The sequence below is a fragment of the Battus philenor genome, unplaced genomic scaffold, assembly GCF_028537555.1.
Source record: "Battus philenor isolate CCGP_79_NKW_IND1 unplaced genomic scaffold, ilBatPhil1.0.hap1 SCAF_28, whole genome shotgun sequence".
NCBI lineage: Eukaryota > Metazoa > Arthropoda > Insecta > Lepidoptera > Papilionidae > Battus > Battus philenor.
The window spans coordinates 6,799,959-6,824,838 of record NW_027181691.1 but is presented as its reverse complement, the minus strand read 5'-3'; the positions used below and the strand labels follow the sequence as shown (position 1 = coordinate 6,824,838).

Sequence of the window (24,880 nt, the reverse complement as noted above, 5' to 3'; positions counted from 1 at the left end):
CTATGAGCTTGCCAATGAGGCCTAGAGTGGGAGACCAAGTTCCAATACCGTAAGACATCAATAAGTACTTACAGTTGAAATTTTCAACATGTACAGTTTACATTGACTTTTTTTTTATTTGTGAGAATATATACTCTTAATCACATATATACGTGCATGATTACTATGATAATAATATATATTAAAATCTAAATGTATCAACTTTTTATGCATGTAAACATTGACTGCATTGTACGTGCCAGTGACGCCGTTGCCATAGTAACGCTAAAAATATCAGTCAATCACTTTTGTAAACTTTTGTTTTGCTTTTATTATTATTTGCTTTGTATTTGTTCTTAGTGTTATTGTATTAAGCGGAGATGGAGCCAAATGACGAGGATGATGACTTCGGAGCGGCGATCGCCATTGGCTCCGAAACCACGGAGGCCGAGAAAGAATTCGAAAAGGTAAACATCTACTTCAACAGCTTTTCGTACGTCGAGTTTTGGCATACAGTTTCACCATCTTCTTGAGATCACATATATAACTTTATATATGTATGACACAACACACAAATGAAATTCAAAATTGTTTTCAAGAATATTCAAGTGATTATTTATTTGCAGAAAGTAAAGATGAAGTAACAGACTACGTGTTCTATTATTTATATATTAATAACTATAAATTATAGAAAAGTGCTCGAATGGCTACCAAAGGGCGGTAGACGTGGCGTGAGTAGTCCACTACTAGATGGATTAACGACATATTTAAGGTCGTGGAAAGTCGATCATCGTGACGATTTAGGGGGAGGCCTATTATGCCTATATGGTTTTAACTATATAGATTGTTCTGATGCATCGAAATTTATTCTGTCAATATATTTTAAACATTTATTTACTTTAGCTCATATTTGGTTAGTATAGTCGAACGCAAGGTAAAAATAACTTAAATTTGCAACTACCTTACAATACAGTCTACAATCTACAGTCTATGTAGTAATGTTATATATATGAAGTCGTTAAAAATTATTTGAAAGTATGCGTTGCTTCAGGTGCTGGAGATGTTACGCGAAGCTGAGGGCATGAAGTTTTACTCTGACGTGTACACCAAGCTTTACGACTCCTACTATAAACTCAAAGAGGACAATTCTGAACACAAGGAACAGATTAATGTCCTTAAGGTAAACACGTGAACAACTGAACAATGTATCCTTTACTTGTACTTTATGTAGAAAAAATACTATATTTTACTTTCCTTAAATACTTTTAAGGGTTTCGTTCATAAAATATATAAATAAAATATTAATTTGTTAATCAACGAATACGTATAAGACTAGACGCTTATATTCGTCATAATAATTTACGCATCTGAAACATGAAACTTCACTAAACTAATAAGAATGCTAAGAATACTCTGAAAACAAATCTAGACTGACATATTCATTCATAGAGTCATCTGATTTTAAACAACGCCTTACCTTAAGTGTTTCCTATTAGTATAGAGTATTTTTGGGAGAAAGTAATGAAGGTTTGCAAGGACGCTTCGTAGGTCGCCTACAAGAGAGTCGTATCAAGGCTTGTAATGAACATCTCGAATACGTACCATATATGTATATAAAGTAACTGCCAGTTAGTGGTGGTGTCAAGTTAAGCGTGTCATAAGTTCAAAATTATAATCACGAGGAGTCTATTTGACACAAACATGACCAGTCTTGTCAAAACAATTGAAAAGAATTCACTGTAATATAATTTTGTACAGCGCCATCTAGTGAGGATTATTAAAGTAGATAAAATCAGTGCATTGTATGTTATTAACTGTTCATGTATAGCATACAGGGTGGAATTTTTAACGCCACCTGGAGGAAAAGTATTGTACATATTAGAGATGGATAAATATACTCAAAGGAAACTTTCCTTTATTTTTAAAAATAAATAAAACTGCATTCTAAGATCTCCGAAATTTTTTTATTTTCGATTTGCGTAAAATCCGAAAAAATCACATCCTGCACTTTTACGGCATTGATCGGTAGGGTCAATCATAAGGATCACATCTCTAACAAACGTGGAAAATTAAAAACAAGGAAAACCATCAAATCTAAAGTTATAAATTCAATAGAATAAGATAAAACACTTTTACCCAATGGCCCATCAGATTACTTATGTTAGTTAGATCCTAATGATTGACCCTATCGATCAATGCCGTAAAAGTGCAGGGTGTGATTTTCTCCGATTTTCGGAAATCAAAAATAATAAAATTTCGAAAATCTGAGAATGCAGTTCCGTTTCTTTTTAAAATAAAGGAATGTTTCCTTTGAGTAAAATTGTCCATCTCCAGAATGTATAGAACTTTCCCTCCAGGTGGCGTTGATAAAATTCCGCACTGTATATCATATATATTATAATCAAGCCATTGCGGAATGACACTCAAGGTACGTGTAAATAATAAAAAAGATTTGTAGTCACTCTAATAGAAAGAACATTACATGATACGTAAACATTATTTGATTTATTGAATTAAAAATTTTAAAACTACTTGAGCATATAGATTTATTTCTATAATTTTTTTTTGGGTTAGCGACTACTTGATTTCGACTTGACGTTGGATTATTAAAAATCGTGTATACATTTAAATGTAAAAGAGTATTTGTAGTGATTTAAGCCATTTCGTCGCTTTAATACAACATAACTTTGAAAATCCATGATGACAGTTTCTTGTAAAAGAGCCTCCAGTGACATTTTCATATTTTACGATTACAGATGAAGTTAGGCCGTTTCGACGACACTGTGTCGGATTACATCGGCGAACTTTCAGAAGCTCAAAAGACAATCGAGCGATTGAGGGCGGAAATTGGTAATTAAATACATCTTCCGTTTCATATTTTTGATTTCTTAATGTTTTTCACTTACGTTATTTAAGGACCGAAACGTCTATTTCTTTCACAAGAGTCACATTTTTAGCTTTCATCGGTAATTTAATAGCAATTTGGACATCCCGTTGAATCGGTTGATTGTTAACCTAATGGCATTTTCAATTTCGACCAGTTCGACAGAGAAGGCAGCAAAAGGCGCATAGCCTAAACATCTTTTAGGTAGTAAACCCAGAGGGTTTCCGACGCTCGTTCACCATATAACTTTGAAAGTTTTTAATTGATTAGGGTGTTTTTTAGAAGTTAAATATGAAACGGCAGATATCAATGAAGCAGTAATTTTTAATACTGACTGTACCTACGCAAAAGAGCGATGATAACACGTGTTGCTCGAATGACTACTATCGCGTTACTGTCATACATAGTGGCACACATACAAGCACTCGCACACAATGAGCCGCGCGCCATCGTGGGTAGAGAGTACTTAACGTCTGTAAAAAAAGTTATAATGGTCTTAATTATCTTTACTAAGAGAGTTATACCATATAGCCATATTAAATAAAGACAAACGTTTTTCAGAAAGGGCAAGAGCTTTAGCGGACGCGATGCACGCTCGCGAATTGGCGAGCGTCGAGAGCTTGGAAACCATGAAGAAGACCGTCACCAGGTTAGAGAAGGAGTTGGACGCGAGAAAACGTGCCGGCGAAGAGGACACGTGAGTTTAGGCAGTTTTATTAAAAAAAATTGTTAGATTTCTCCGACATACGAGTATACATTATATTTATAAAATACTAGATGACCTGGTGAAATTCGTATAATCTGTATTTGTAAAAAAAATTATTATACTATTTTATTTATTTACATTGAATGCAACACAGTTATACTCTTAAACAATTTAAAGCTTAGGGGTTTACTAAATCTTGTTGTTTTTTGCGGTGCATTAATATATAACGTATAATATAAATATAAAAATATGTCAGAAAAATAACCTTAGTAGTAGTCATGACAGCTTTGTCGACGAAATAATTTTATTCATAACAACACACTTCTAATAAAACACAATCTTTATATTCAACTAACAGCGTAACAATGTCTTGAAAAATCCGTACGCATGTGACAACTCTGTCTGTGCCGTGGGTGTTTGGTTATATATACGTCTTAGCAAAACAAACAAATATTTGTTGACCCTAATAATTACTTTTTTGCAATCGGATGGTTAGGAAATAAGTGTATTTTGTAGCCACCAATTTTAAACAATCAAGCGATTTAACAACGCAGTCACGCCGTCATATACGGTCATTGACTTGTTAAGGAAATGCAAGCCTTTTGCACGTTACCACCGATCAGGTCGAGGTTCGGCGCTCTTGGGCTCCTTTATATCATAATACTAAGCGATTATTATTCATAGCGACAGCCCAAGCGGAGGTCTCCTCGAAGGTATACATGGGCGTAATAACTCCGAGGAGTGTCGCCTGATGCGACCAAAAAGTTCGGCGGCCTCCTAATCGAGTGAAATAGTAGCGTGAAACCGCCAGAGCCGGAGCTCCCCGAGGAATACTTTTTCTAAGGTGACGAAGTCCTAATAAAGCTGGGCACCTGTGCCTAGCCTCTGCCGCTTCAAACCCTCTGAATCTGCAAATGCCACTTGGGCAGCAGCGAAAGTCCAGTCTTAAAAAATAAGTTTTGTTTGAAATATGAGTAAAGCCTTATTGAATATTTGAACCAGTGGAGCAACGTCGGCGGTGAAAGAAAAAGAGAAGTTCGAAAAGGAAAAGGCAAGACTTCAGGGCGAGCTCGACGGCGTGAAGCTGCGCCTGACTAACGCCCTCAACTACGTCACGGACCTGGAGGCCAAGAACACGGAGGGAGAAGAGACCATTGCTAAGTTAGAGGAGCAACTTGAGGTTGGCTTATGTTTCTTTTATTCTTAACTAAAAGACACGTTTTGTAGAACATTCGCATTATAATTGAACATCAGTTAAAGTAGTTTTAATTAACGATCGAAGTATGTAGATTTGATTCTTGGTAGACGCGCATTTTGTTTCAATTATATACGTTGATGATACTTACAAATATTGAAAAAAAAATATTGTAAAGAAATTGATATATCTTTGAACAAACACCTAAAAGACATTACTACCAACACGAATAAAAAACCGAGACAGTGTTCTGGTGTCTCTGCTTACAGAACCTTTTTGAAATACTGATAACATCAAATATAATCTTTACCAAATCGTATTCACTGCTTTTATCATCAGGTCTAAACTATACATATAATTTTTGTAGTAAATCAAAGCGAAAACAGTGCCTTATTTTCCACTTAAGTCGAAAATATTTCAGGTAGTTAAAGCAACTATTTAGATCGCTTCGATAGAGGGATCCATCGTCGATATAATATTATCCAGTAATAGCAACATATAAAATCAAAATATAAAATATTTAAGTTTGCTTTTGCATGCGTGCTCCCACGCTTTTTTGTTTAGATTTTTAATCAGACGCATGACACAGCAACGCGTAAACAGATCCATCTAGTATTTAGCAAGGTTCCCTAAGTTTTAAAGAGTTCGTTTAATTTTATAAAATTATGAATATTTACAGTAAAAAACTAAAATTCCAAGTCGAAATACATATTCTAAATTATTTCGTACAATGTACACGTCGACTAGCCTCTTCGGTTCCATACTATGGTTTTCTGTAAGAAATTGTAAGAGTACAGTAACATTAGTAACTAAGAGAGTGATAAAATCTTTATCTTGTTCTATCTCATGTTACGTATGTAACAAAGAGTATAAAATAAAAAAGTACAACGCAAACGTTTCTCAAAGGACATTCAATTATGAATAAACACTGCTCCAAAATAAATTTACATGATACATAAGAATTTAATGTTCTAAAGATTGTTTATCTTTCGTTCAAACGGCCGACGCGGAAGTCGTAAGTCTACTGTAATTATGCGGTGCAGCAAATAGCAATAATTTTGCCTGGATGTAGATAATTGTGATTGGAGCGTTTGCAGTGAGGCCGTTTTTGCACAAGTTTTGCATTAACATGCAATCAATTGAACGCATACGTATGAGTATTCTTATAACCAAATGTCAGAACTCTATCTATACATAAATGCAACTTTACGTTTTTTGTTAGACATAATTTATATTTTTTATATATTTGGAGAGAACCATAAAACATGTAATATAGTGTTCCACGGATTTTCAGTTAATTTATAAATATAAATATCGGTATAGGGCAACTAATGATTCTTGTTCCATTCACATTATAAGTAATATGTCTAACTAATATGGTGTCAACATTAGGTACTGTTTTATTTATCTTTTATATCAACGACTTGGCTTGCCTTGTAGCGGACAACCATGGGGTAGTATAGATAATACTGTTTCCAGACGATATATTACGACGACTAAACAATGATTTTTAAAAAGCTGCACATTAGTTTAATAGTAATCATTTTGGACTTAGACTTTGGACAGAAAAGACTAAATTCGTGTTTTATATATGTATATATATATAAAACACGAATTATATATATATATATATATATATATATATATATATATATATATATATACGATGATCTGGTCTGTGTAAATAAAATTATTGAAAAATATAAGAATAATACCAGGATTAGCACTAAAAATAAAGATAAACTTGCAGTAGTAGCTTTCTTGGTGCTTTATAAAATTAACAACTGTGTACGATTTTACACTGTAGTGGATTGTTTTCCAATAGTAGTAAACTAATTTTTATAAATTTGAACATTATAATTCTGAAACATTTTACAATTATAAGTTTAAACGCTCAAAATTTAAAGCAATATTTATCAACGAAATAGTAAAGTTTTATCGCTGTAGAGCCTTAGGAAAGGCCGCCGAGAAAAAAATATATGAACACTGCTGCAGCGAGCGTTGACAGCGGACTGTTGGAATAGAGCGACCGTTACCGCTCCTAACCTCGATGCGGGCCTAAGGCGCGGTACAGCGGTTTTGTTAACTTAATCTGGTTACGCTAAAATGTATTACCATTCAAAATGCCTACACGAGTGTTATAAAAAATAAAATCTATAAATGCACGTTCATTTAGGAAGCAGATAATAACGCGGTGCGGCAGAACCGACTCGTGGACTTCCTGAAGTCGGAGTCAGCGTCACTGAAGTCTGAGGTGGAGCATAGAGGCAAGACCATCAGCAACCTGAACGATAAGGTTAGAACAAGCATTATAATATACGTTAACTTTACTTAAACTGGCCATAAATACTGTTACAATAAAAAAATCACCTTTTATTTATAATTTCTTGTTTTATGTGTATTTATTGTGTTTTCTAATTTTCGCGCTGATTGGTGTTAAATATCTTTATAATATTCATGCGAAGGGAGTAAATTTGAATTCAAATGTAATTGTAATGTCCTGTACTACGCTTACGGACCTGTGGTCTTCACACCAGAACCTAAAGCCAAGGGTCATTTGTTCCGCGATATGATGCCTGCTCACTGTCTCTTCAACTTCCCAATCCGCTGGCTAGTCGATTAATTTCGTTCGTCTCCGGATCTAACGAAAAGATATTGACTAAAATTATTCCTCTAATAATAATATAATGGAGGGCGATACTTGCCTTGATTACAGCTAAATAAAGCGGAGAAGGGCATCGAGCGGCGCGACCGGCAGCTGGCCAACCTGGGTGCTAAGCTGGACCAGGCACAACAAGAGCAGGAGGCAGCCGTCGCCAAGGCCACCGCTATGAAGGAATTACTCGACGCCACTAACGTTAAATTTGACGAAACGAAACAAAAGCTGAGCTCTACCACCAAGGAGTTGAAGGTATTACATTATTTTAATATATTTGTGATTTCACACGTGCTGTTTGTAACAAATAACTTTGTGCTCGTTGATAATTATTCGCTTATATTCCGTTTTATTAAGTTTTGTATTCTCTCTCCCTCTATTACTTCAGGTCTAAATTATGATGAATTAAATTATACCTAAAAACTTAACGCTAACTTAATTTTGAAGATGAGTTCTTTTTCTTGAGTAAATATTTATAAAGTCCAATTTAGATCAGCTTGACTTGGACTTGACTTTACTGAAAGACAATGAGACCCCTGTGGTTACACAGCTTAAGGTTTACATATGATGTTAACATTGGGGAGTGATTGCAATATATTTGTGCTGAAAACCTCGGAAACGTCATTTCTTAACATTCCATGGATTAACCGTGGTAGGTGCAGAGACCCTTGCTTTATATAAAGAGGGGCCAGTGTTACGTTACAGTACAGTACTGACGTCCGACGACCCACGTAGTAGGCAATTCATTGACGCACACTTACAACGATCAGCCAACCTACCTAAACAAATTTAGGGGTAGGGTCACATTCCAACGCTGTTTTAGAAACCAGTTTTTATTATGAACTAATTTTGATTGGCCTAAAGCCTTCATCAGGTTACAGAAAAATTTCGTTGTTATACCTCTCACTCCTACGTCCAATGCATATAAATTCGCTATGAATTTATATGCATTATATATTTTATACATATTCCTATTTATTTCATTGACTATGTCTCTGCTTACATCGCAATTATTGAATCTGTGTAGCACAAATTAAAAGCTATAAAAGCAAAAAATGGATAACACCAATGAAATGAAAAACCTTCCGGTAGAGATTTGATATTTTTTGATTACTTTAATAAATAAAAGCGGTTTAAATTATGTACAGCAGCTGACTTGCCTTTATTTTAGAACATGACAGACGATAGCAACCGGCTTCGAAATGAAGTGACGAAACTCCACAAGCAACAAGTTCAGCAGATGAAGAAGTATCAGTTGTTGGAACAAAATAAAGCTGCCGTAGAATCTGAAAGGTAGCATAGGATGTAAACATTCCTTTTTCATTTGTCTATTCGATTTGGCTGTTTGTACGCGTCATTGTCCATTATTTCATTATAAATTGAAAACCTTTTAATACGACTGAAATGTTTATTATCATTCATAAGATGGAAAAGTGATAGAGTTAAAGATTAATGGATCAGTATAATAGGAGAAGCCATTTTTGTTGCTTGCAGCGCGGAGTAAAAAATGAAAAACGATGAACACTCGCTTTAAATTGTAAAAACATATTTTCATATAATAATTATTGTATTCAGAGAAAATAAAACTACAATAGGCGCTGTATATTTATCTTTTAACAGCAATTTATAATAAGAAACACAACCCGTTGACCTTTGACACGGACTATTAATCAAATGAATTAAATGGTTACCTTTCGCCTTTTGCGAAAGTGTTTCTGGATGGTGAAATTTTGTATTTCATGAAGTATTTTCATACATATGTCGGGGAAATATAATATTTGTTTTATATCCGACATTTATACCTAGCTTGAAAGACAAATATTTTAGATAATAAATTGATACTTATATTAAATAATTGGGTATATTTTATTCATGTGATACCTTTCCGTTAGCAGATATTTATCGTTGAAATAGATGTAGGCGTAGTCTAAAAGCAGGTAACCGGCCATGTTTTGTTTTATTTTTAAATGACCCCCGTTATTGGGGGCCTCTAGTTCCGCCTTGTTATTTTTGGGACAGAGAAATACCCCTTCCTATTTCATCCTATCCATCTCATCCTTCACATTTTCTATTCCCACAGCATTCATTTACATAACATTTACGCATCGCGTCTCATTACTCGCCACGGTTCTTTCAATTTTAATTATTTACATTTCCAATCGACTATTTCCATATTTATTTGCCATGTTTTTTCCATTTGGTGTTATTTTATACAATTTATTTTCAAAATATATTAGAATGTCCTCTTGCATAGTTTTGTTATGCTTAATTACATCACTTACTTATACTTACCTTATTACTATACCTACTTATTACTTACCTTATAACAAAACCGCAAGAAAGTGTGATGACTCTCTTTCTACTCCAATGGGCCGTACGAGTATGCTATAAGTCTTACGCGTGCAGGGAACGCTTGCGGCAGCAAGTGAGTGTGATGGAACGGGAGATCATGATCGGCAACAAGCACGCCGAAGCTGACAAACGCGAAATCGAGAACTTAAACAGGGAGAAGGACATTTTAAATAAGAACATACAGAAAATTCAGAGTGAGTTAAATTACCTCTTACAATATACACTCGTTTTTTTTTTTGTAAAAGCTGGCACTTAAACCTCTATATATTATGATAACAACAGTCGTTCTTTTATAATGACAGCCTATACCTATAAAGCCCCGGTGATATTTTCCCGGTCGCAGTCATCACCGGATTAGTCAGAACCTCTGATTTACAGTGTAGATTTTCCAAGTATACCGAAGAACTGTGAATCATATAAATTTTCACCATTCAAATTTGAAACTTAAAATATTTCCTTTGACAGATGAGGCGATAGAGAACCTGCATATGCTGAACTTGCAGGAGCAACGACGGAAGCAATTGGAGCACGAGCTGGAGATCAGCGCCGCGCAGAACAACAAGCAGAGGCTTTGTATACGTCAGATGGAGAAGGACAAGGACAGGTAAAGTTAGCACGTTCCTTCTTGTTTTAGCTGAATAATAAATATAACAATATTAATAATAATAATAATAATAATGATTTTTTTTAAATATCGGTACAAAAATTTGTGTAGCTCTGACTTCTGAACTCTGAACTATTCTGAACTCATTGTGGAATTAATCGCTGAGAGATTATCACTTTGTATTTTAAGTACAGTTGGTTATAGGTGTAAATACTTTAAAGGATTGATCACGTTATTTTTTTATTCTGAAACCACTGACTTTTTATCGGGTGTACTATTTGGTTAACTCTATCAAAAATAATATTATTAATATATATTTATTATCGGCACAGGAGCTAATTAAATCACTTTGTAGAATGCATTATAAATTAATTTAAGTTATATTTAATAACACGTTACGCGTCTAATTGTTTTCTTTTACATTATGTTGAGGTACTCATACAGTAGACCGTTTTATAGCCATCGTTTTATTCATAATTTTATTTTAAACAAGTAAAACAGCATAATGAAACTTTGTCTTATTAAAGAGTGGTTATGCTTGATGATTAATATTCAAATCAGCAAAGCAGAATAACTAACGTCCGTCATCAAAGTAAATATTATTCCGTTTAAACATCTTTTGCGCAACAAAGTATGTAGAGACAAATTCACGATTAAACATAATTAGGTTGAGGTCGTCTCGGCCCCGATGCCACTAATCATTCGCCTTATCCGATGAAACTTCGTCATCGACGCTGTGCTGAAACTTTGAACGGAACCTGCTATAAGATAATCGTTTGTTTCTCATATTATAAATAATAATACAAACAATTTATGTGATAATCTTTAACATTTTTATGAACTAACTATTTAGAGCAAAAAAACACCTTGCACAATTTTTTTTTTAGATCTACCAGCGCCCGTGAAATCAAACAAATTATTATAATAAATAGAAACATACCATAAAAGCAAGGACTAAAACAAATTGATCATAAAAATAGTAATAATAAAAATCGTATAACATAAAACAGAAATGAAAATAAATGTTCAAATCAACTTATACATTAGATATATAAGATAAATAAATTAAATCAATTGAAAATGGTTAACAGATATTTATCAAATATTTCAACATGAACATTAAAAACAATTACCTATTAGATCGGACCCCCATCGCCAAATTTACTTGCACACTAAAAAATACACTAGCAACCACTAACATACCCAGCAAGTCACAATGACTTTAAATTTTAATTTTTTTTTAAAAGTGTAATTATAACTACTAATACTAGGTACAACAATGAATAGAAAAAATCAAAATTCTTTATTTCAATAAGGCTTCGCTTGCAGTCGCGTATGAAACGTCAATTACATTATGTAAATATATTTTAATTCTACATCCACGCGAGTAGACTTCGAATAGTAACGGCAAGAATTTCAACACTTGCTTTTTTAAAAATCCAAGAAAATTATGAGATGCGTTATATCTCGTGAGCAAGAGAAGAAACGGAGTCGTTTGTCCCCAAGACGCTTTGTAGTTGAAATATTCTCAAATACACAACCTTTAGCAAGTAGATCGATGTTAACAAAATTTTTCAACTTATTTAGCGGAAAGTCTAGAAAAGTTTCGGATTATAAAAACGTATACTTAACCCCGCAAAGAATCTCTGAGATAGGAACTCTGCAGACAGATGTCGATGCCTTTACAAAAAAATTAACACATTTCGAAGCCGCGGTCGAAATGGCGGATAATTTTCATAATCATGTACATACATAGATTAGGCAAGGTTTAAAAATCCTTAATTGTTCATTACATTATGCCCTAACTCATAAAATCTTGTTAAGAAACAAAATTCTTTTGACATGAGCGCGCATATACGTAATGAATATTAACAGTACCTAAGGAATTAATATTGGGAGAGAAGATACCATGAGAAATGAGCCAGTAATGTTATATCATTTTTTTTCTTCTTTTCAGGCAATAGACGCCCACAGTGAGTCATAGGTCCCCTAAAGATCTTGCACTGCGATTCGTCCCGCAACCTTCACTATGTCTGCGGACCACCTGATTTGAGCGGTTAAATAGACTATAAAATAAAAATAAGCAGCGGCCTGAACTACAGATTGCTGCTAGTAGGAGCCTTCACTGTTTTGAATCTAAATTGAGGTTTAAGCTAACTGCCGTCTGCGGACTGCCCGGAAATGTCCGGAATCTGTAAAAAAAATTAGGACAACAATCACTATCCGGCACAAATTAAATCGCAGTTGCCAAATAACAACTGTATTTCGATAAATAATAAATATTATAAATTTAATTCGCAATAAATTTATTGATCCAGTAACTTAGAGATGTGTAGTATTTTACTATAGATTTTTATTTTATAATTATTTTGGAAATCCTTACAGCATTTTCTTTCGATTAGACAGTTATAGATACGTCACAATCATTTTAAATAAGCGTTATGATGTAATTTGCACCAAGTCACAACATTACGCTTAGTGGTACAGGTGAGCTGCCATTACCGCCCGTAATCAGCCACTTTTTTTGTCATTTCATGCTCCTGAAGATGATCATGTTGCAATTGTGACTAACGAGATGATTTCCTTACTTTCCAAAACGCAATCTAAATTTGAGAAAGCCGTTTGTAAAACAAAGTTAAATAATACAAAGATAAAAAAAATCGTATCTAAAAAGCTATTTTTAAAAATTCTAAATGCAATTACGTAATTAGACGCTTTTATTTATGTTTGCAGAATGTTAGAGGAGACGATAGCTCTCAACGACAAAATCGACGAAATCACAGGTACGGACGCGGCACGCAGCCTCTGTAAAAAGTGTCATCCATTGTCTTACTCAAATTACTTTTTTACGAGCGAAATTTACAACCTCTTAAGTATTCTAGCGATTAAACTTTAACAGTAATCATGCTGTTTTTTAAAGCAACTATAAATGCATTATATGATATACAACTGACACGAACGATGATCGATAATTTATTTTCACAGTTTTACGAGTGAAATATTAATTATTATCAAGAGTATAGAAGAGGGCAATACATAGAAGGCTGTGGTTTAATGTATTATCAATATCATTTTAGCCGTAAGACGTTCACAATTGGATATGGGACTCCCCCATAGATTTCGTTGTATATACTTGTGAATGGACGTTCTGCGCTCTGATTGCCAGTCTTAAATTTTCTTTTCCACTGTGCTATGTCGGTTATTTCATAAATAAAATATTTCTCCACAAAATTTTAGCAATAGCGTTCTATACATAATATTTGGGGCCAGCGGGCGTGCGTTGTCATAATTCAAATAGATGTTAAATGGCTATTTAGTGTGAATTAGTATAGCTAGGGATTAGAACGGTTACGATGATAATCTTAGAGGTCGAAAGGGAAGATGTCTAAGTTAAGCATATTTAATGCTCTGCCAACTTAAACACAAAACATACAACAATAAAGCTATAAATACCAAAGGGCAAACGGCGTTTGACCATAACAAAGATGAAATTCATTTGAATATTTTACAAAGACTTAAAACCATTCTGACAGAGGAGGTGCGCCTACGCACGGCGGAGATCTTGGATCTGAACAAGGCGCTTCGAGAGGAAGCAATAAATTCGCGCAAACTATCCGTGGCTTTGGATGCGACTCGAGCCGAGAGAAATATGCTGCACAAGAACCTTACGGAGGCCGTTGACGAGATCCAAGATCTGAAACAGAAGCTGAAGGTTGCTACCTTAATTTTTTACCTTTTTAATTTTGCCTTTAAAAAAAAAACAAATATTAAATAATCGTAGCTTGCTAGCTACGATTATTTAATATTTGTTTTTTTTTTAATGACGTAAATTACTTAAATGTAGAGGCCGCATTGGCAAGCTAAAAATCTTTTAACAAACCACGGAGACAGCCTTCTTTCGGGATTTCTCTTGTTCTTTAGTTCTAATCAGATCTAAACTAAGAATCTAAACGAAGAAATCCGTATGAAAGAGTCATATTAGTCAAGCATATTGGCTATTTGAACAAGGAATGCGACGACCAGCAAGCGCATCATAGAACGTACACCCACGAGGAGCTCAGACAATTTTGGTAAGATGGTCATCAAGTAGCTTCCAAGCAGAAATATATGGGCTAGGACATCCACAGCTGGACATATCTTACTATGAACGTCCCACGGCTGAAATCGTGATAATGATGTCAGTACTAATCATATCAAAAAAGGGTTACACGTGTGGCAATGACAAAAATATATGCACTCAGATGTATAATAATAACAGGTTGTCAAATATCTCCCTTCCGCTTTTTTGCTCTTTATTCAATGCTTTATAAAAAGTGTTACAGTGATCAGATTTAGTTCAAATATGCGCCGTTTTGTTCGATAATCTGTTTCCATCTAGACGGCAACTTCATAATACCTCCCTCGTAGAAGCCCCCCTCCTTATTTGCGAAGAACTCGGACAGCCACTTTTCACAAACCTCTTTTGAGTTCAACTTTACACCACCAAGGGCGTTCGCCATGGACAGGAACAGGTGGTAATCACTTAGCGCTATGTCCGGGCTATATGGTGGATGTGATAAAACCTCCCATCCGAGCTCCCGTAGCTTCTGACGAGTCATCAACGAAGTGTGTGGTCTGGCGTTGTCCTGGTGGAACACTACACCCTTCCTGTTGGCCAATTCTAGACGCTTCTGGTCGATCGCCTGCTTCAAGCGGTCCAGTTGTTCGCAGTTGATGGTAGAATTAAGCGTCTGGCCATATGGGAGCAGCTCATAGTGGATGATTCCCTTCCAATCCCACCAAACACACAGCAAAACCTTCCTGGCCGTCAATCCCGGCTTGGCCACTGTTTGGGACGATTCACCGGCCTTCGACCACGACCGTTTTCGCTTGATATTGTCGTATGTAATCCATTTTTCGTCGCCAGTCACCATCCGCTTCAAGAATGGGTCGAGTTCGTTCCGTTTCAGCAGCATATCGCAGGCGTTGATTCGGTCCAAAAGGTTTTTTTGCGTCAAATCATGCGGTACCCAAACATCAAGCTTTTTTTTGTATCCAGCCTTCTGCAGATGGTTTAAAATGGTTTGGTGACTAACTCCCATCTCCTGGGCGATGTCACGAGATGCCACATGCCGGTCTAACTCGATGTAGTCCATGATTTGATCGGTATTTGTCGTCACAGGTCTTCCGCCGGCTGGCTTATCCATGGTGTCGTTTTCGCCGGCTCTGAATCGTCGAAACCATTCCTCCGCGTTTCGAAGTGATAGAGTACCATCCCCCAAAACAACATTAATCTCACGGAACGTTTCTCTAGCGGATTTGCCTTTAACGAAGGAAAACTTTAAAATAGCGCGAATTTCGGCGTTAGTGAACTCCATGTTTACACGTCTATACTCGTAACTGTTGAACGCAATATCCAAACTAATCATGCATAGCGTCGTTTTGTAGGTTATGTCAAGACCTTTCAAATTATGTATAGTATTGCCAGATACGAGCTCTCTAGCGCTTTGTACATAGCCGCGAAATTCAAAAGACAAAAAGGCGGAAGGGAGATATTTGACAACCTTTTATTTCGTCTTTCGTCGTTTCAACCCATAGACCTCCTCTGCAAGGCTCTGTGTGATGTTATAGTACATAGAAGACGCTGCTGCACGTCCTCTCGAAATTTGTTTGAGAAAGTGGCAAACCTGTATAAATAATATACAAAGTGTAAATAAGATTATATCACCGAAGCCAAACCTATGATCAAGTCTCAAAGTTTCCACTGCTCTATGATGAAATCATTAGTTACCAATAATTATTTTTAAAGTATTTAACGTATTAAAAAAAGAAAATTTATCTCAACAAAATGAAGGTTAAACATTTTCAATTACACTTTTTTTACTTTATCCTCAAGTCATGTCATATAAATTACATTTGCAATTACTAAAGTAACGTATCACGTATTGTATTTTCCATTACAATACGTAATAAATTATAGTTTTCATAAAAGGTATGAGTAAATATTGATAATAATGATACTTTTAAATACTATTCAGGAGCAATTGAACTCAAAATAATAAAAATTACATGAGCTGAAGTTTTTTCGATGGTTAAATTATTTTACCTTAAATGTCAACGGTCAAAAATATATCTTCTGGCGTCATCTGACACTTGGTAAAAAATCAGAAGATTCTTTGCAAAATATATAAATGTACGTCACAGATTTTCAAGGCATAGGTGCTTCAAAAATATCTATACAGGGATGTACCATAATTGCCACGCTTGGAAGGCGGGTTGGCGATCACAGTGTGATGTTATGGTATGTAGAAAACGCTCCTGCACATCCTCTGAAAACTTGTTTATAGGTAATTTGTTAATTGCAATTTTATATAATCAATGCACAAAATGTGTGAATTATATCTAAAACTGTACCCCAGAAATCAAACCGGCGACCTACGATCGCAAGTCTCAGTCCCTTTCCGCTAGACTACCACTGCTCCTATTAACATACCAAAACGATATTAAAGGGTTTAAATTTATGCGCGCTCTCATATATTTATTGCTGTTAAATTTTGTTTATATTGATTCGTGAAGCTGCTAAGAATTGTTTATTTTCATACGTCGATAGATAATAAACTGTATAAGTTAACATCACAAATTAAACAAAAAACAAAACTCATCACAAAACTTAAATCGTGAAAACGATCACAATTCTTATACATTATTTATTTTTTACCTGTCCAAAGCTTTATACATTGAAATAAACTGCCTCTTGGAGAGTCAACAAACCTATTACCGGAAAAATTTACATGGCTTCTCTTCTTTAAAGTATATTAATATACATATATATCTCAGTCTCATGTGTTTATTTCATATAAATAGTAGTTTTTACCACTTTAGGTTAACTACTAAGGAATACCTTTAAGATATTAGTCCGCTATGGCAGAAAGGTAAATACTAAATAAATAAGTAACTAAATCTGAATAAAATGAAAGTAATTAAAACAAATGTAATCTTTAGCTAAATAAGTAACCGGCAATTAGTACTCAATTATTCATTGTTAATTATTTTAATAACAAACAGGTGTCTAAATTACAATATGAAATTAATTACTATGTTATCAGATGCTGGCATACCAGATTGAACAGCTTAAAGAGGATATAAGCAGCAAGGAGTCCGGTTTAAAGTCGTGTGAGGGCGCTCTAGCGAAGTGCAACAAGAAAAATGAACAACTTCGTTCCGAAGTACAAGCTGGTCTAGGCAAATTGGGTGAAGCCAGGGCCGATATTACCGCACTCCGACAGGAAGAAGCGCGGCTTACTAGAATCATTAACGTGAGTGTGTGGGAGTAGAACACTACTTGAAGAAGGTATTTTCATGAGACCAATCGCTTAAAATTACCTGCGGCCTAAAGCGAGATGTTCGAGGAAGCTCACTTGCTTACTTACTACCAAGAAACTTTAGGAGATTATTATTTATATTATTTGTCCTGACTGAAATTAAACCCTCTTGAATTTTTAAAAAATTCCTCTACTCTAAGCCGGTAGGGACCTTGTACTGTTTTTAGAAGATTTTTTTAAATTACTATATTATATTACATTTACTCTTGCTTTTCACCATTTTACATAAATCATAATTTACGTAAAATGTCTTAATAATGTCTTAATTACTCATACGTGCTGTTACTATTTAACTAATCACATATAGCGTGAAGGTGTAGCTAATTGAGTTATCTGTACCTAATTATTACTGTTCAAAAGTCTGGCCTGGCAGTGTAGAAACTTGCAGATATTTAGCTGAAAATAACAGATACTACGATAGGGGTAAAAAGGGTAACGGACTGTAACGTTTGCATATAGTCGTGTTCAGATCGCAGTGGTTTTTACTGTCACCAACCAGGTAAAAGATAAAGCCGAACCAAACCAGATAAATCCCACTTAGTTTTATTTGTCCGAAACTATTTTTAATACAGAATTCTACTACATCATGGGTAAAATTAAAAGTAATAATCATTTTAGGGTAAGAGAAGTACAAAAAAATTTAATATTAGTCGACTGTCATCTTCGATAATTTGTTTAAAAAAGCCAAATGTTTTCTATCCCATTATGCATCATGGTAATATTTTCTATAGGAAAGCGATGCAGCACGCGCGAAACTGAAAAAGGAACTTGAGGGTATGATGAACGAAAGAGACGTGGTCGGCGCCCAGCTAGTAAGGAGGAACGACGAGATATCGCTGTTGTATGAAAAGATAAGGATATTGGAGATCACTTTGCATAGAGGTAAAGTTAATTCCAATTTTCCCCAGACTCGAGGACCTATTTAAGTTAAAAAGGTCGAAAAAAAAAATCACTGAACCTGTTTTTATATGTAATTTTTTTACAAAACCTTAAAAGTTAGTTATAAAAAGTGAAATAAATTCTATCTTGTACAGATTCGATCAACGTTAACGCTTATTAGCGTTCGAAAAGCCTTTCTTATTCGTTGAATTTTGTACTTACGGATCCGGAATCCGCAAGCAAAAAAATAAACTAAAATGTCGTACGATTATATACCTTAGAATCACGTCAATCTACGTGAATTATGTGTAATTTAAAATACCAGTACTAAATAATATTTACTCTTTTTAAAAGACTATATACATGTATTTTACCTTGTTTGTTTTATTTAGAAAATAATTAACTTAATTGTGATCATTATACATACTAAGTTAAGACATTATTTAATAATTAATTCCACTGCCGAAGAAAAATTTGTGAACATCCATCGCCAACCCATTCTTTACCGCTACTCACGAGACCGCTTCACTGAAAATTTTATGTTATAGAAACTCTTTATAATCGACGAACTTAAGAAACCATTGTATTGATTTTAATGTCCCCTGCCTTTGCGCCCACTGACGCGATGGAACGCCCACCTAAACGAACATCGAGCTGTGCGGCTTCTACAGTCATTGAAACAAATAATGTTATTATTCATATTGTTTTCCACTGTGGATTGTTTATGTTAATCACTTGTGTGCGTCATGAGAAAAATACCGCACGTGCTCAATTTGAAGGAAACTAAAATCAAATTGAGTTCGTCTAGAACGACTTAAAAATAGTACCTGTCAAAGAATGAATTAAATTTCTTATTCTCCCGCTTGGTATGAGGCATTCATCAACCGAAATGCCTACGAAGAATAGGCAAAAGAATCTTAGTGGGATTATTTTTTTTTAAAGGATATAAAAAAACACTTACTAAACTAATGAATGTCCCAGAGACTAAAATATCAGTTCAAGTTATAACCTTCCAATCATTTAAAGTGTAGTAGTGGCTTGTAGCATACAAAAGTTGGTTAATTTTTTTGTTATTTAGCAATAGACGCTGCGTTGTCCTCAGTCTTCATAGAAATATTCACTAATTTTATTTAGTCGAGTATTAGGCTTAGTATACAAAATTTGTTTTTGCTACTGGCATCACATTTTGTACATTACACTACAAGGGATTTATTTCATTATAAAGTCAATACATTAATTTCGTTATTTTTTTCTCTTAATGACACTTTACAATTAAAATCGTAAATAGCACGAATAACTCTTTTAACTTTTTTACCGCGAACGCTGCTGAGCTGAGTTTGGTTGCCACCACAACGATTTGATATTAGAAGAGCCCATAACAAATTCAGTTTTGCTTTTTGTGATCTGTTTCACAAACATCTTTAACGCAGTAGTAAAAACAATTTATTCCCAACATATATTATTACTTAAAAAACCTATATATTGTAAAGACATCACGTTGTAAGTACCTCTTTAGAAAACCATCTATCTACATTGTTTATCGTAGAGAAGTAAAGACCTCAGAACCTATTCATCTTAAATTAGGTGAAACTATAAATAGCATTTATCTGTATACATATTAATTATTATTACGCAATACTAAAAATGTATTTATATTATAGGAGAAAGACAGTACGAGCAGCGTGTTGAAGATATCCGACTGCTCCGCCTTGAGATCATTAGGTTGCGGAAAGAGAAGAATCTATTGTCCAAAGGAATAGAGAACATGACTGATTTGAGATTGGAGGTTAGATATTCAAATAATTATTTGCGAAGTCCACAAAGCCTTTCGTGAGCTTCATATAAATTGATAGACACTAACAAGCTTGAACTCTATATTCACTATAATCAGAAAAAAAACAATTTTTTTTCAGTTGAATCTTCTGATGTGACAGGGACATTGCTTTCATTGTTCATCTATTTAATTTACATAATACATTTATAAACAATGGGCATACACTATGAATTTACTCGCAGAACTAAGTTACAGAAGTTAGTTCAGCTGTTACTTAAAAACCTCTTATTATTTCCGAAAGTGTCAGCATTGTCAACAGTTCTCTTTTCATAAATCCATCTTTATTATTTATTGCTTTTGTACAATTTTCTTTGTCGCTATAGTTGTTTCTCGATATGATTAAGATAACTTTTGCTCTGCTCTGCAATAGATATAATTGGTTACTCAGTTTTATCGTACAGTATGACATATCTGATGTGGACACTGAAGTAACAAAGTAAATTATTGTTTAAACAACATAGGTGTTTAATTTGGAACGCGAGCTTGGACGATCAAGGCTTCGCGTGAGGGCCTTAGAGGAGGCGCTGGAGACGCCTTTGAACGTGCACAGGTGGCGCAAACTGCAAGGAACCGATCCTGAAATTGTCACACTGACCCACAAGCTGCGACTAACACAGAAGTAAGATTAAATATAATTTAATTTATACGTGTTAGCTATGTTTTACTGTTGGAGTATATACCGCCTCTGAAGAATATGATTAGGGCCAGTATGTAGTAACTACTCTAGGATTTACATACTGTATCTGCACTTAAACATTAATGATTTTTGACCACTCGCTAACCCGCCCAAACGGTGCCAAAATAAAAGTTTAAAGCAACAGCTGAAGTGCAATAGGAAGATAACTTATGCACCGTGGAACTGTGGGAACTTTCCATGAGTTTATTTCAGCAGTTAATAGCCATGTAACTTTGACAAACACAAACGTTCCACCTGCAACAGCCATTCGGTTTACTCGCAGGTCTTTTATTCAAATTAGGATAAAGAACCTCTCTATCTCTTAGGTAGTATACTCCTAAATTACAGTCGAGTTGTAGACGTGCGAATCGCTTTCAAGATAGCCTGCATGCATTTCAAGTATTGCCGCCACAACACCACACCGCATAGACAAATGCAGTCAGCAGAGCAAATGCGTAAAAATAGAAAAAAAAATACTGCACAGTAAATATATTAGAAAACTTCAAATGAGTCCAAATGCTCTCGCGATAGTTCACTTACCCAAGCAGACACGCTACCCGTAATTGCCTCTGAAATGACAAACAAAAAACTTTCCGAGAATTCCCGCAGCTAGCTGCCCGTAGTTAATTGACATGAAGGCTTACGTTGAATAATTCCATCAGAAATTGATTCAAATTAAAGCCAACCTCTTGCTCGTGACACGCTATACTTAAGCGCAAGATCTGATTTTTAGAAAAGACTTTATAATTCATGACTACATATAACTTGTGTTTATTTTTTAATTCGGCGTGAAATATTTATTTTCTATAGCCACATTTGAGGCTACAATCGGCTAATTGTTAACCTACTTGTCTCGACCGGCCAGGTTTTGAACGAAGAATTATTCGTCTTGTTTGTTGACAGGTGACGTACTCCGAGTAACACCTAAAGAGTAACAATGCACCGCTTTGACAAACGTAACCAAAACAAGCCATCTTTAATTAAACCTTTATAATGTTCTTGTGGATGTATAAATAGCCATTTAGGTTTTTTTATTACAACCATTCCGCATGGAACAGCCGTGTGATTTACTCCACACGTTTAGCTCCTGTTAGGATAGAAAACACCTAGAGGTCTCTAAAATACATTGCCAGAATTAATTTTGAGCTAAGCCAACAATAAAAAATCTATCTTTTTTTGTACCTAAAGGAAAGTTCTGGCACAGAGTGAAACGCTTGTGCTGAAAGAACGCGAGCTTAAAGAAACGAAGAATCTCTACGGAGCTGTCAAAGATATGCTTGCCTTGCAACCCAGCCCTGAGATACAGGTGATATTTTGTAACATTGTTAAATCACTAAACGATAAAAGTCATCTCTAGTTCTTCCAGAAATTTAACACATGATTTCGTGACACTTTACCAAGAGTGGGCTACCTGTGACTTACCGATCGCTGAGTGGCCCATTTCTTAAATCCAAGTGATTTACTCTAATTCCAAAAATAAAGTTTAATATGTAGTTAACTTATATTCTCTCGTCTAAACACGTCAGGCGCCGTGATAACTAAGCAATATAAAAACATTGTGTTTTGTTGGTATTTAATTAATTTACAATATAATACATTGTATTAAAATTGTACGACTGGGATTGCTTATTAGTGACTGATACATATCTTCATAACTTTTCTGAATTATGTTAAATTTATTTTGTGGTAATGAAAATATAGAAAATCATTTTAGTACAAAAATATTTCTGACCCGGACGTCTATTAAATATTCACATTTTCTTTAATAATGACCCGCGGAAAAAATGGTGCTGACTCATGTACTACATTTAGTTTGTTTTGTTTTGTTAGGTCATTGAATAAAATAAATAAAAAAAAAACTCAGAGAAAATATTTGAAAGGGATTTCGATTTAACTATGCTATTAATTTGAATCTTAATAAGCGAAAAAAAGTTATTTTAAAAATATAATATTTATAGGAGTACATTTTGATACACATTGTAAGTTATATTTTTTCATATACGGCATATTATATTTTTTTCCGCGAGAACCTTCCACGAAGTATTTCAAAACTTATAAAAATATATTGATATTGAAAAATGCTTTTTCAACCGATATGATAAAATAAACAGAAGTTTACGATAAATTTTTGTCATTTAAAATTTCAGCAAACTCTATGCCACACACAGCGTGCGCTAGCCCAAAGGACTACGAAAATGAAGTGTCTTGTGGCCGGTGAGTCTGATTTTATTTAAAAAGCCTATATTTATCCTGTGCTGTGTTCGCCGTACAAAGTGAATATACTCTTTCGATTGTACTTTTGTAGGTGAAAAGGGGAGATATTTCTAGTTGGTGTTAATCTTTGAAAAGAAAGTGTTATGTTTACACATGGCTCATCATGTCAGCCGATAGACTTCCACTGCAAGGGCATAGATCTTTCCTAAAAATCGACGTGACGCTATTGCGCTGCCCACATCTAACATCTCCCCTCCACTTTCCCTTACGTACTTGTATAATTATTGCGCATTTATACAAGTAACAATATAGATTCATTTTATTACAATCTCTACTCATTGACAAATATATTTCGTGGCATTAATGTTGAATTCTAGAAGATGTATTCATAGCGTATGTAGCAGACATTTGATGTCCCAGAATTTGTCCGACTATTATCATATTTTCAGCCGTAGAACATCCACTACTGAACATAAGTCTATCATAGATTCAAGGTTCAATTCAAGACAGGTTGGAAGCGACCTGCATCCAGCGTTTTCCGATGACATTAACGAGGTCGTTTGTAGGTGGGTGAACGACGCGCTCTACGCTTGCAAATCCGTGGTCCTCACTTCAGAATCAAAAAACTGCTGTACGTTGTCGATTCGACCTCGTAGAGATTTCCCGAAATATTATATCAGATTTTTTCAAGGAAAGAAATTATCTCACGCCTTGGTTATTTATGCCGCTTTAAAAAATAACACGGTAATAGGTGCTTAACGTGGAGTTATTTTCGTGAAGTAATTTTGGCAGCGGGTTTTCCTGGATGATTCGACACATTTCAGACTTAGAATATCTTTGTCATATCAAATAATTGCCTTGCGTTACATTTTTCTTTTTTGAAGTTTTTGATTGATTGATTCATCATCGTAACGGCCGATAGATACCCGCTGTAAGGCAAACGGCTTTTCCAATGATCGGATTAACGCTGTCCGGATCCAGCGACTTCTCGCTAACTTAACAATGTCGTCGGTCTACCTGCTGGGCAGCCGGCGCACGCCACATCAACCAGCTCGTAGTCTCGTTTCCACTCCACTCTACCAACTGCTACTTCTGAGTCTTCGAGCTACGTAAGTGACCAAGCACGGTGAATTAAATTATTAAGGAAAGTATTACAGATACATGTGTACCTGAAATATAAATATAATTTCAGAGTTGGGAATGCGTGAAAATCAAGTGACTGATCTCCGGCGCGAGCTGGATCGAGTGAATGGAGATTTGAATTCGTTCAAACAGAAGTATTACGAGATGAAACGAGCGCTGGACGCGGACGAGGCGCGTAGAATGCGGATACCGACACCGCTACATCCCACCTCGCCCAACTTAACGCAAAGCCCCACGTAAACCTAGCAATTCTACCAGTTCTCACACATCTATTTTATAAATAATTTAGAACAAAAAATTGTACATACTTCCAACCGAAAATATCATTCGATGCTTTTGAAATATACTCGTTTACTACGAACATTGTTATTTTCTATAAATATTTCTTTGTAAATCG

At 35.0% G+C, this 24,880-nt stretch overlaps 1 protein-coding gene across 1 annotated transcript; it reads left to right on the top strand.

Moving 5' to 3' along the window:
• The first annotated feature begins 359 nt into the window (after positions 1 to 359).
• Positions 360 to 24,880, top strand: LOC137925824 (cilia- and flagella-associated protein 58-like). Its single transcript, XM_068769284.1, has 19 exons — positions 360 to 446; positions 1,031 to 1,159; positions 2,736 to 2,829; positions 3,425 to 3,560; positions 4,572 to 4,749; positions 6,941 to 7,060; positions 7,481 to 7,675; positions 8,592 to 8,713; positions 9,827 to 9,966; positions 10,238 to 10,376; positions 13,110 to 13,159; positions 13,910 to 14,088; positions 17,462 to 17,671; positions 18,469 to 18,619; positions 20,278 to 20,402; positions 20,912 to 21,069; positions 22,315 to 22,432; positions 23,274 to 23,340; positions 24,533 to 24,880. Exons 1-19 carry the CDS (start codon positions 360 to 362, stop codon positions 24,721 to 24,723), a joined length of 2,589 nt encoding a protein of 862 aa, XP_068625385.1. The 3' UTR covers positions 24,724 to 24,880.